The sequence below is a fragment of the Harmonia axyridis genome, chromosome 4, assembly GCF_914767665.1.
Source record: "Harmonia axyridis chromosome 4, icHarAxyr1.1, whole genome shotgun sequence".
NCBI classification, from domain to species: Eukaryota; Metazoa; Arthropoda; class Insecta; order Coleoptera; family Coccinellidae; genus Harmonia; species Harmonia axyridis.
Genome location: NC_059504.1, coordinates 23,454,899 through 23,469,077, shown reverse-complemented (window position 1 = coordinate 23,469,077; position 14,179 = coordinate 23,454,899). Strand labels below are relative to the sequence as shown.

Below are 14,179 nucleotides of genomic sequence, written 5' to 3'. Positions count from 1 at the left end.
CTTATTTGCTTGTTCTTTAATTTCCCGAGTTCTGTCCTGATTGGACGAGATCTGCACGCCCAAATATGCAACCCTCATAACCTGTTCTATTGGTCGGTCCTCAACTACAAGTTTACATCTAATTGGTTCCTTTGAAACGACGAGTGATTTGGTTTTTGTGGTAGATATTTCCATGTTCAATTTTTTTGCCTTTGTGTAGAATTTAAACAAGAGCCTCTGTAGATCGTCTTCGCTCTCAGCCACAATTACTGCATCGTCGGCGTAGCAGATTATCTTTATTTCACCGGTTGTTAGCTTGTATCCTCTTGCTGTATCCTTCAAATCTTCTATTATATCGTCCATTATTATGTTGAATAATTGGGGACTCAAGGAATCTCCTTGTCTTATTCCTGTTGGTGTTGGTATTTCTTTTGTGAGACCGTTGTTTGTCATAATCCTAGTGGATGTTTCATGATTTAGTTCCCCTACAATCCTTACAATATCACTGGGAACATGTTTCTTCTTCATGATACGAGTGACATCTCTCAGTTGGACGCGATCAAAAGCCTTCGTCAGGTCTATGAAACACATGTACATGGGCTTATTGTACTCTATGGACTTTTCTATTAGCTGTCGGACTATATATATGGCGTCCAGAGTTGATCGGTTTTTCCTAAACCCCTGCTGCTCTTCAGAGATGTCCATGTGCCGCTGTATCATATCCGTCAGAATCCTGGTAAACAGCTTCATAGTAGAATCCAGCAAGGTGATTCCCCTATAGTTTTCGGGTTTCTTTTTGTCCCCCTTCTTGAAAATGGGTATTGTTACACTCTTTTTCCATTCCTCTGGAACCTTTCCTGTGTTGAGTATTTTGTTGAAGAGAGATCTTAATTCGTTGCCAAGTACGGGCCCTCCATACTTAAGGAGTTCATTTGGTATCTCGTCTGGACCTGGGGATTTACGATTCTTCAATTTTTCAATCGCTTCATTCACTGCCTGGTTCGTGATCTCAGACATGCCAGTATTTTCCGCATCTTCACTGTAGCGATTATCATCCTGCTCTTCATGCGCACAGTGCAACCCTTTGAAGTGTTCTTCCCACGTTTTCTTCTCAATCTGCTCAGTTCTAGTGTATTCCGCCACCTCTTTCCTTCTTCTCCTCAGCACGCTCCAGATTTTTTTCTGAGCTCCATAAAGGTCGTGTTCCATCTCCGAAGTGAATTGTTCCCAGTATTTCCGCTTTATGTCTCTTATCTCCTCGTTGACCCGATTTCTGACTTCTATATATCGACTCCTCTCTTCTGATGTTTTCTTGCTTCTGTATCTGACGTAGGCTGACCTTTTCTCGTTCGCTAACTCTTTTATTTCTGGGCAATACCATTCTTTGTTGTTGGATTTCTGTACTGTTTTTATTTGTCTCTGTCCCATTGCTTCTATCGCCGCTGCTTTGATGTTATTCTTAATCTTTATCCAGCATGTTTCTACGTCATCTATTTCCTCAATCCCATCTATCTCAATTTTCTGTTGGAGACGTGTTTGGTACAGGCTTTTTGTTGATGCGTTGGTGAGAGATTCGATGTTGAATTTAGTTTTTATGATGTTATTTTTATCCTGTTTTTTTCTCTGCATGTTCATTCGTAGTTTACACAAAACAAGATTGTGGTCCGAGCCGATATTTGCTGATGTTATGCTTCGGATATCTAAGACCTGGGATGGATGTATGGCTCTGTTTGATATGACATAATCTATCATAGAGTGCTGACCTCGGGAGTTTTGCCATGTTATTTTGTGCTGAAGTTTGTGCGGATAAAAAGTATTGTTTATCCTCAGAGAGTGACGTGCGCAGAAGTCGACAAGAATTTCACCATTATCGTTGATTTGATCTTCGTTAAATCGATTCATTATCCCTGGCAGCACATTGTTGCCCACTCGTGCATTCAGATCTCCCAAAATTATTATTCTTTCGGTTGGCGGTATTTTTCTCAGTTCCGCTTCAATAACTTCGTAAAAGGCATCTGTTTCTTCTTTTTTCCGACTACTGTCTGGGGCATAAACACTTATAATATGTGTCCTTCCGGACTCTGCATTTAATGACATCACAAGGATTCTTTCATCAATGTATCGGATATCGTTGATGAATGGCTCGTATTTTTCCGCAATCAAGACTCCTACACCTGCTGATGCTCTCTTACAATGGTCTACGCCGCTATAAACGAAGATGTAACCAGGAAGCTTCATAGTGCCCCTGCCTTTCCGCTTAGTCTCAGACAGTGCGCAGATGTCAACTTTGTGTTGCCTCATCTCTAGAAGTATCTCATGGCATCTCTTATTCCAGGACATGATATTCCAGCAGGCAACCCTTAAAATTCTCTTCCTCCAATTTCTCTTCTTTTCTCTCAAAACCGTATTCGTTGTCCTATTTCTAGCCATGTTCATTACCGTTGCATCCGTCCTATTCCGAGGCTGATTATTGGATCTGTGAGCAAGGATAGTTTTTACGCCAGGTAGGATGCTACCCTCGCCTGACAACCCTCCTCCTTTATCCGGGCTTGGGACCGGCAGTGACGCTTGATAGCTACTCAATCCACCACCAAAACGCCCCAGGCGGAGTTCCGTCAAGAGGTCGAGTGCGGAAAAGGACTTTCCACATGAAAGGAACAATATTTTTCCTACTACTTAGCGAAAATGAAACACTTTCAAAGAGTTTTCGTGTTGATACCAACTGACATTATAAGAAATTATATTTTTGTGCGCTTAGCTGCATAGAGAAACTTTTGAATTTTATGATTGGCACATAGAGACATGCCAAAATTTTATGATTGATGCGACTCTTTAATATTTGCGTGCGGAAAAAACCCTTGCTATTCACTTTCCGCATGCATATGCGTGCGGAAAGTAATACTTCCGAAACGCTAGTAAAATAACCGGAACTTACTTTGGCAGTACCTAATATTGATGAGGAGAATCGAAAAATAATTAAAGTTCATCATCTCATGAAATTTAGGCTCAAAATTCACTTGAAAAAATCAGTAATATCAAGTTTCTACGTTACCTACGTATATATCCTCTGTTGAAGTAGGTCAATTTGATACGATCCAATAATTCAACTAACAATTTTTATATCAAATGAGTGTAGAGCTTTCGTTCGTCCTTGTCGAATTCAAATCAATTTCCTTCTACAGGACACCTTGAGGCCCTGACCTAAAAACTCTTCTCAGAACGGAGAAATCGATTTTAATAAGCCAAATTAATTTGGATGAATGCATGGACAACGATGACTGTTTGGAAAATTAACCATTAGTCATTATCAATCTCACCCGACATCATCATTCCCTCATTGTTCGTTCGTATTGCGTGGGAACGTTAACAGAATTACCAGGAATCCTGCGGGAACATATGATTTACAGCAGGATCCTATCACCATCGCATCCTCACTTTTCCTTGAAACTTTACGCTGATAATTTCAGCAATTAAGTGGAATCGCAGGGTTAGTTAGCTACCTGTCTTTGTTTGAACCTCTGGGGATGCTATTATATTGGAATAATTAAATTAATTCTAAGGTGTAAATTAATTCCAAGGTGTAAATTAACACGTCTTCGGATTTAGGCTGATGGATATATTTTTCGAGCTGTCTGTTCTACTTAGGGGAGATATCGCTATCATCTACCCAGTTATGAGATGAATAGGTTCACTGAATCAGGATGTATTGAACTGACGTGCTAAGAGATATATTCTATAGAGTAACCCGATGATTCATTAAATAAATTGTATTAGGTGTACAACTTTCCTTCTTCCGCTCAGCAATACATGACTGTAGTCGAAATAAATCGATATTAGATGTCATACAATAAGCTTAGGTATTTTTAAACATAACGCCATCGAAATATTAGTCGGTTTGTGTCTGCATTATAAAGTTATTCTCGATAAAATAAAACGAAGTAATTTCCACTATATTATTTAATTGTTAGTAACAATTGTTTCGCCACACTGTGGCTTCATCAGGCTACATTTCTGAACTGAAGCCACAGTGTGGCGAAACAATTGTTACTAACAATTAAATAATATAGTGGAAATTACTTCGTTTTATTTTATTTATAATGAATTTCCGCCAAGTAAGGACCGAATCCATTAAATAAGTTATTCTCGATTAAACATGTCAACTTACGAGCCAAATTCTCGTCATTTTCGAGAGGTTTTAATTTTCTGATTCAATATGAAGCAATCTGCGGCTGTGACTCATGGAATGCTTTCAAATACCTATGGTGAGGCCTCTATTAGTTAAAGAACGTGGTGAAGAGTGGTTTCAACGCTTCAAGAACGGTGATTTCAACGATCGAAGACCAGCATAGCGGTAGAAGTGAGAAGATACAGAATTGGAAGCATTTGATCAAAACTCGTGTCACACACAACAAGAATTGGCAGGATTATTGGTAATGAAGCAACAAGCCATATCAAAATGTCTGAAAGTCATGGGAATGACACAGAAACGAGGAAATTGGGTGCCGTACGTGTTGAAGCCGAGAGATTTTGAACGACGTTTGTTTGCTTGTGAGCAGCTGCTTGCAAGGCAAAGACATTTTTGCATCGCATTACGATAATTCCAAGCGCAGAAAATCATGGGAATATCCCGGCCCTACATCCACGTCGACGTCTCAACCAAATATACAAGGTTCCAAGGTCATATTCAGTATAGAAGGGACCAGTGTATTATGATTGATTAAAACCGACTGAAACAATCATAGGCGATCGTTATCGAATGCAATTAATGCGTTTGAGCCGAGCATTGAACGACAAACGGCCGCAATACATCGACAGACATGATAAATTGATTTTACAGCATGACAATGCTCGACCCCATGTTGCAAAAGTGGTCAAGACATACTTGGAAACGTAGAAATGGAAGTCCTACCCCACCCGCCGAATTCTACAGACATTGTTCCCTCGACTATCACTTGTTTCTATCAATAGCACACGACCAGGACTTCTGGTCTTATGAAGAAGTAAAAAATTGGATCCATCCGAGAACCGCTTTAAAAGATGACAGTTTTTTCAACGAGGGATTCGTACGATGCCCGAAAGATGGGAAAAAATAGTGGGCAGCTATGGACAATATTTTAATAATAAATGTATAACCAAGCAAAGTTGTACGTCCATGTAAAATATCAAAAAAGCAGGGCCGTCGCTAGCCAAACTGCCGCCCTAGGCAAAGACCCATTTTGCCGCCCTAGGCAGAAGCTTACTATGCCGAATGCTAAAAATTAATATTGGATAATCGGGGTCCAGTGCCTGCTCGAGCGTTTCTACCGCCTCTGCAAAAAATACAATTAATTTTTTGTTTAAGATTATCGAGTAAAATAATAGGATGATGCGGATTAACCATTATTTAATTCGAATGTGCCCACGTCCAACACTAAATATTTTGATATAAAAAATGAAGAATGATATAAAAGAATGGAATGTGGTGTGAAATAATAAAACTTCTTATATTTCTTAAGAAGGATCATTTGGACTTGGAAGTGATGAAATGGAATTGTTTTCTTATATTTTGCATTCCATTTTAAGAAACCAACATTCTGATTAGATAATTGAAAAGAAAATAATCCAGAACTCCAAGTGGCAATAAAATTCGGCAACGTAAAGCGAACGCCGACAAGCCTGATGAGTGCATATGTATTTTTTTATAGTCAATAACCCGTAAACAGCACTATGAGGGGATCACGCCACATCTGAATATTTATGAGTATAATGTAAAATGCGGCACCTTTGATGGTTTTTGATGTTAATTGAATTTGTCGGTATTCCTTCCTGTTGTTGCTGACTGAATTTAATATCATTTGATACTTCCAATTTCTACATATGTCATATTTGTTGATCAAGCTTGAAATGCCGCCCTTGAATTTTGCCGTCCTAGGCGATCGCCTACCCCCTAGCAACGGCCCTGCAAAAAAGTCAAACTGATCAAGATCTACGAAAAAGAGTTAGGTATTGAAAATGTGTGTACGAAATTCGGATAATTGGAGATCGTTCATTCTAACACCGCTCACCGATTCTTCGTAGAGCTCACAGTTTATGAGAATTTTGAACTCGAAATTTGGAAAAAAACCGTAAAATTGAATTTCTACACAAAAACCGTAATATCTCCCGAAATATTGGTCATAGCCCCCTCAAACACAAACGTTTTTTATAGATCGAGATGAGATCTACAACATATTGGGGTTTCAGGACCGTATCTTGCCTCTAGGAGAATTGAGAGCCTCGAGAATATTATTAAAATTTTCTTTGAAAATTTCAGTTTACAGCCTATAAATCCTGAAATAATGGACTAATTGGTTAACTGCAGGCTTTTTCGCGATCTGCGTTATCGTATCAATCGAAAGAATGCTATAAACTTCCCATGTAGGAACTTTAAATTTTTCCTTCTTTTTTAAGGGTTAGGTATTGAAAATTTTCGTAGTTCTTGCCAATGCCTTAAAAATTCGTTTTTTGGCAATTAAATGAAGTGCTGGCGGTATATGTTAGTGCACTAACATAACCTCCGGGTTCGCCAATATATCCTCTGTTGATTTTATTCCAAAGCGTTCTTCTGGGAATCTTGTACAGTTCGGAAGCTGTCTGTATTGAAATGTTTTCATTTCGAACTGCATTGGTTGCTCGGATTAGTGTTGTTTCCGTATAATTACTATATTTCCTTACATCCAACTTCTTTTTGTATCGACGACCAATAATTGTGCCTCAAAATGAAACAGGTTAAATAAATTTGGTATGTGGCAATGTCTTCCGCCAATGGGCCACAATAGAAAAATTTTCCGACATGTCGAAATCTTCTCAACCAAATGTTTTCGGTTTTTTTTTAACGTGACGTTTAATGAATATAAAGTAAGCTGCTAAATATATTTTGAAGTACCTTTCGCCATATTTTCTCCACAACTCTTAGTATTTCGCATATATACCCACGTTAAAAAATTACCCGCTCACATAACATACCGTAGCACAACGTTCAAAGTACGCAAGACGACTGCGACGCTTGCAACATGTGGGTATATAGTGTGGTTAAAGGTTCCGATTCGTGATTTTTATAAGATGTTACCAACTTTACGAAAAAAAAGTGAAACTTAAAATATTAGGCAGTTCGGCAAAGTCACCTCCGTTGGTAAAGTCACACCGCTCTACCGTATGAGATTCTTTCGGAGATTCTTCTCTGAAGGAGTGAATCTGGAGAAAAGAGTGGATGCGTTGGCGAAAGATGCACTTTAGTCCATTAAGTTTGAAAACGAGACCATCGTGCCATTTCTACTTCTATTCGAAACTGTTTGATGCATATTCCATGACCTTGAGCAGATGATGCGTGGTGAGGTGAAAAAATCTAAACTCTGGGAAAATGTTCTTGAGCCTGTTGATATTATCCAAGCAATAGTGGGTAATCCTTTCTGTGACTTTCTCAATTGATGACAGAAGCTGAACATACTTTGTTTTTGCAAGAATTTCTGTTTTTTTTTTACTGGCTTGGAGATGAAAATCACGGTTGCTAACTCATATCTATCTGGAAAATATTTGAAATTATTTGGCATCGAGTGGCACAGAACAGATCGGAGTGGAGTCATTTGAAGGAGGCCTACGTCCAGGAGTGGATGAAGAATGGCTGAGGAGGAAGAAGGGAGAAGAAGAATTTTATTATTTACATATACCTCTATAACTTCAACGGAAATGTGTAGGATTGCTTTTTTTAGATACCATAACGTCTGGGGACTTTGCTTCCTTTGACTTGCGAATTGAATATTGCACTTCCCCCGTGGTGGTTGGATCTATGATACAAATGAATAACAAAAATAAAAAGAATTTCTCATTGACAAACGAACATTTCTTATTGTATTTCTCTAATTACCAATTTTTTTTCAGATCAAAGTGCCTAAAGTCAACATTCCAAACCATCTCTACTGGGACGACACGATAGATCCTCCTTCAGGTCTATCTATAGAGAAGGGACACATGTTCCGAGATTCTTTAGACAGAGTTTGTATTCCACCTTTAAGATTCTTGTCCGTGGAGGACGAAGAAGACATAGAGTCAGGTTACATGTTAACCAGTGCCGAATTTGAAACCTTGAGATATGAAGATATCAATATAAGGAAGCTGAGAGATTGCCAGGTAATTCTGTCGGCAGGCTCTTTATGGGATACTCATCCCAGCACTTCTCGTACGGCAGCTTTGGGCTTGGGAGACACCTTCCCTCTGTGTCATAGAGGGCCCAGAGGGGTGACTCTGCCGTAGTGCGATTGGTTGCCGTATGACTCTGAGCCCTTAAGAGGGAACACTACCACGTGGCTGCTCAGTTCAAAACGATATTTCTTCTTACAAATCACCGATTGTCATGGGGTTTCACATAACTTCCTTGAACAATAATCTACATGGAATATAGTAAATATTTTTAATTTGAGAATCAAAAAAAAATTGATAACTTTTAATTTTTTGCAAAAAATTGATTATATGTACTTCATACAAAGCACTGATATATTTTTGGAATATTCATGAAAAAAACTACCAAAAATCATTACAAAAGAGCTAAAACCATGATTTCGTGAAAGTCGTCGTACAGTGCTGCTCTCTACTTATTTGCTTCGAAAAAAGAAAGAAGACGGAGTGAATACACATCTTAGTATACCGTACAAAGTTTAGTCATCGCAGGAGCACCAGAAGGGAAATGAATGGGTACCAAAGTTTGACTGATACGCTATAAACCACGTGGTAGTAATCCCTCTTAAAGCCACATTGGCTGAGAGTCACTACAGTACAATGTGTTTTGCCTTTATTTTTGATATATTTGATTTATTTCATAGTTCACCCAGCTACCCAAATATTTGAATTGTGGTACTAGTTCAACGTTGTATCCGTTGGTTGTAATCGGAATTGCTTCTATGTAAATTTTATCCACGATCACACACTGGATTTCTTTTATTTGCTTCTTCAGATTCTCCATCAGGAACTAAGAATAGAAGTTATTCACTACAAAATGGTGTGCAAATTCTTTCTTAGTTTTACTACAAAATTTTCTTAGTTTCCAAAATATATATTTTGTAGTTTTTGAATAGGTATCAATTATTTTTTAGTGGTGACTTATAATTGCGAAAATCCCCCCATTCTTCAATTTCTTTCTTCACTACCTAATCCGTAAATTTATATCCATATTTGAAAATTATTTTTGGTTCACAGACTGTTGAAGAACTCTATCAGCTATCCGATGAAGTTGTTGGAAACTTGAAAACGATGGAATCAAGATATACAGAAGAGACAGAATCGAAAATGTCAACACAAACAACGTAAAATTTCGCTACATTAGATATAAGTGGTGAATGTTTTTCATTTTCATTAGGCATAAAATTTATGTAAGAGTAAAAATATTTTGTTTGTTCATGGTCATTCGTGAAATAACAATAATGCCGCCTAGGACTCGACATGTTTTTTATTTCGAAAATATTAGGGCCATTGGCACTAAAAGTTGTATGATTAGATTGAAAAACTGAGTATTTTTAATGATAGGATTATATTTTTGTACTATTCTATTGAATCCTAACAAACTTAAAGCCGCAGAATTTGAGCAATTGTATCATCTCAATACATCCGATTAATAATTTTTCACATCAGTAGAGAATGCCAATAAAAACATCAATTATTACTAATTTATCTTATGGAAGAGATACAGGATTTGATTGATCATCTTATTTAACGATGGAAGGAAAATTGGTCATTGCTGACAGCTATTGCATTTTTCTGATCAATATCGGAATGAGATGAGAAAATATTTCATTGGAATATGAAGGTTTGTATCGATATGACGGAATCAGCAGAATTTGTGTTTGTTGATTTTTAGTGAAAATAAAACAATATTAGTGATATTCATTGTTTCCAAAACTGAAAAGCATTTAATTGGGAGAGCTGCGTAAATATTTCAAAAAGACTATTTTGTTGTATAATATATAAGAGTCATTTTATCGTCCATACTCAGAACATTGTTTTGACTAATGTCAAGAATTGCCATTTTGAATTTATATTTTTTTAATGGAGAACATTCAGTTTCAATCTATGTGAGATGATTAACCAATATCAGGGGGCTGCAGCAATATATAATATAATATAAAATTGTGAAAAAGGTTGACCTGTGATGTCAGGAACTTTTATTTTTGTTATTTTTCAAACAAAACTCCAAAATAGAATTTGGGATATCGAATTTGTTGGTCAACAAAAATGGGTTCTTTCTTGACAAAATAGATAAATTAATATTCAGGATACAACATGCGAAAGTATTATACTTATACTCAATCTACCTGGCTCAACTTGAAGAGCAAACAAAGAAATTTGAAGGTATATGTTAATTATACTCTACAAAAAAAATATTTGAGATCAATGAAAGAGAACGATTGAATGATTCCGAAAATACTGTATATCTATAAACTATTCAGTGACGAATATAATAATAATAATAATAATATGCTTTATTTATCCCCACATGAAATAATACAAAAAAAGTAATACACATGATTGCAATAATTTTCCAAAACCAAAATATTCCTTCATAAACAAAAATTTATACATTCTTTACAAAAATTGAATAATGTGATTTATTTCTGTTGGATAATAATAAAGACAATTTGGAACTAACTGTAATTATTTTATATTAATATTCCCTCTGTAACCATTTAAGACGAATCTTGTGAATGGTTATTTGACTTGAAAATATTTCCTGATTGAAGCTGTTCCAATACGACCTAACAGAAGCCAAGGAGTTGGTATGTTTGGTTTCATCTAATCTGAGCGTTTTTCAAATCGACCAATTGAGTTACACGCTGCCTTTCATACTATAGGTCAAAGTAGTCGTTCTCTTGAAGTCAAAATTGATGACCTGGATATAGTATACCCTTCGAAGTTGTTACGGATCTAGGTACGGAATTTTTAGGAGAAGTATTCAGTGACTCATGCGAATTGCTCAATATTAGCCACCTGAATTCAACAGTTTTAACTCTAATATTTGGAGTAATTGGGTACCATATTGGTGTTTTTTAAATAACAATATTGGAAATTCGTCCACTCCCTATAGTAGAGAAGGCGGTGTTACATTTTGAATAATAGGAATTTTATATATACATAATCGAATAAAGTGTCTGACATCGCCTTACGATACCCCACTTTCATGATGATTTCTTCTCCTTAAAAATTTAATACTACTATCTTGATCGAGAACCTTTAATGTTGTTATGAGGTTATGAGTTCACTAGGAATTCTGTACCGGATAAATTTAATTTTGGTAGTTATTCAATATCTAAGAATAAGCAAAATCAGCGTCAGCTATTCCACCCACAATGGAGCTGAAGCTATCAGCGTATGAAAATGCTCAGTCACTCTTTGCTAATCCAGCAATGTTGCCCATAACACTCTGAAATTGTTTGGTCACGTTTAAATACTGAAGCCAAGCAGTAGGTAGTTTTATGGGGACCGCTTAAAAACACCGCGTACGGTGAGCTTAAAAATTATTTCCTTCAGGCAAAGTCCTCCGCTTTAGAAATGGAAGGTGTATTTGGCAGAAACGAAGCAATCCCCTCAAAAAATTAGCTTGGGTCGGGTACATCTCGCCAAGCATTGTATTGTATTCAGAATATACCAGTGATATAACCAGAATAATTCATACGAGCCTAATTTTTATTATGTAAAATACTTATACATAGACCATTGTTTATATATTAAGGTGTTCGATCAAAGTTTCTATTGATATCATGATAAAACCTTATTCATACGTTTAGATATAACGTTAAATAGGTATAGATATAATACTTCGAGCAAATAAAAGTATATTGTGCAACAAGTGGGGAAAGTCCAACTTTTCTCGCGAGTGTGAAAGTTTGTGGTACGAGCCTGAAAGGCGAGTGCCGCAAACACACGAACGAGAAAAGGACTTTCTCCACATGTTGCACACTATACTTTCCCTACAACTGCCCAAATTTCAATAATTCAAGTAATGAACTTGATTCAAATCAAAATGGCCTTCGTTGACAGTATGTGCTAATTTATTGCATTTCCATAGAAACGACTCAAAAGCCCAATTTCATTGGTCAACCAAGCGAGGTGTGAGCAAAGTGCCGTGAGAAATAATATTTCCCATAGTATGAGCAATACATAGTTTTGAAATTGAGTAAGCTATGAAGAAATCGCTACTTTTCATAGCAGTTGTAGGAAAACGTTATTTCCCGCAACATTTTTACTGATAATAAACATAAAAGAATACCTATGTTTGTCGAATAACTATAATATTGTAGTTTTTTATTCTTATTCTTTTGACGTGTGTGATATACCTGTAAAAAAGGACAATAGTATATTCTAAAACAAGTTGCAGAATGGGCTCCTATTCCAACACGAATGCGAAATTCTAAAACAAGCGACGAAGGAGCGAGTTTTCGAAAACACGTGTATTGGAATTGCCTTCTGCAACGAGTATTAGACGATATTTTCTCTATTTCAGTCAAGTTTTGTGAAATACGGTCGAAATTCAATGAAAAATTCAGATTGTACATCTTAATGACTTTTGTATTGTATCTTGGCAGTTGGTGTGACTGTTACTAAAATTGATAGATTACCTTATTTGAAATTGAATCTTACGTTTCGAATTTTGAAATAATTTATAATTACACATCAAATTCGTGAATTATGTCTGACGAAATCGATTTAACACCACCAGAATTAATAGAAATTGCGAATAATGTGGCAAATCATTTCATTTTATCGAAATTATTATATTTACAATTAACGTGTGTTGAAATTTAATAGGATCAGAAGTTAGCCAGGACAACCACAAAAATATAACTGAAAACATTGCTGTAATGAGTTCATTACAGCACTGTTTTTATAAATGTAATGAACTCATTACGATACTTAAATGGAGAAAATGGATTACTCACTTAGCAGGGACAAAATTTTGAATTTTTCAATATATTCCGATAGTGATATGTCGGCAATATACTATTTTCTCTATCGGCGTGAGTAGAATCTGAATCATTTTTGTTGGTTCTTGTTGTAATTGCATTGAAAATTTTTCGGCAATTGTAGTATTGTATTTTTGTTTCAAAATATATGTAACATTATGTTTATCTTAATTTGATTCCGAATTTTTTGAGTTTAAGTATGATTTTAAAGCAAATTGTAAACCAATTTATAAGCAAAATGCGAAGTTAGCACCCACTTTTTCGAAATTTTTTTTTGCATTCGTTAGTAACTGTTTGTAACACAGAAATTTACGTTTGTACCTCAAGGATACTGGTAGAAAACATCGCATTCCGCTGGGGTGCAAACTTCACTTTTTTTTCCGACTTTTTCGATTTTTCGAAAAAAAAAATTAGTTTGGAACTCTATCGTTTGTAACTTTTTGTAACACAAAAATGTTCGTTTGTAACCTAACCTATAATGAAAAAAATGTCACTTCTAAAATGCGAAGTTAGCACCCCCTTTTTCGATGTTTAAGAATTTTTTTTTGCATTCGTTAGTAACTCTTTGTAACACACAAATTTTCGTTTGTACCTCAAGGATACTGGTTGAAAAACATCGCATTTCGCGAGGGTGCTAACTTCACGTTTTTTTTCGACTTTTCTCAAAAAAAAAATTAGTTTGAAAGTCCATCGTTAGTAACTATTTGTAACACAAAAATTTTCGTTTGTACCTCAAGGATACTGGTAGAAAACATCGCATTCCGCTCGAGTGCTAACTTCGCATTGTAGGAAATTTTTTTTCATTATAGATTGGATTACAAACGAAAATTTTTGTGTTACAAACAGTTACTAACGATAGACTTTCCAACTAAATTTTTTTTCGGAAAAATCGAAAAAATCGAAAAAAAAACGTGAAGTTAGCACCCCGGTGGAATGCGATGTTTTTCTACCAGTGTGATACAAACGAAAATTTTTGTGTTACAAATAGTAACTATCGAGTTACTAACGAATGCAACAAAATTTTTGTTCGATTTTCAAAAAAGTGGGTGGACGGACACATTTATAAGTATTCTACAGTTTTATTTGAGTTGTCCCTTAGATGATGTTCAAATCCTTTTTTCAATAGTTCTGTTTCATTGGAATTGAATTTAACATTTGATAACTGAATAAATTCCGGAAAAAATTTTGGTTTGAAAATGAATTCAGATTTATTTTTTTGGTTATGGTTTCTTGTT

The 14,179-nt window shown here is 35.9% G+C and overlaps 1 protein-coding gene across 1 annotated transcript in view; it reads left to right on the top strand.

Annotated features, from left to right (window-relative positions):
• Positions 1–9,423, top strand: part of LOC123679228 — a 76,273-nt gene extending 66,850 nt beyond the window's left edge. Inside the window, exons 4-5 of the mRNA XM_045616687.1 lie at positions 7,876–8,124; positions 9,187–9,423. Of these exons, the coding sequence (XP_045472643.1) occupies positions 7,876–8,124; positions 9,187–9,297 (360 nt within the window). The 3' untranslated portion in view covers positions 9,298–9,423. The remainder of the gene's footprint in view (positions 1–7,875; positions 8,125–9,186) is intronic.
• The last annotated feature ends 4,756 nt before the right edge of the window (positions 9,424–14,179 follow it).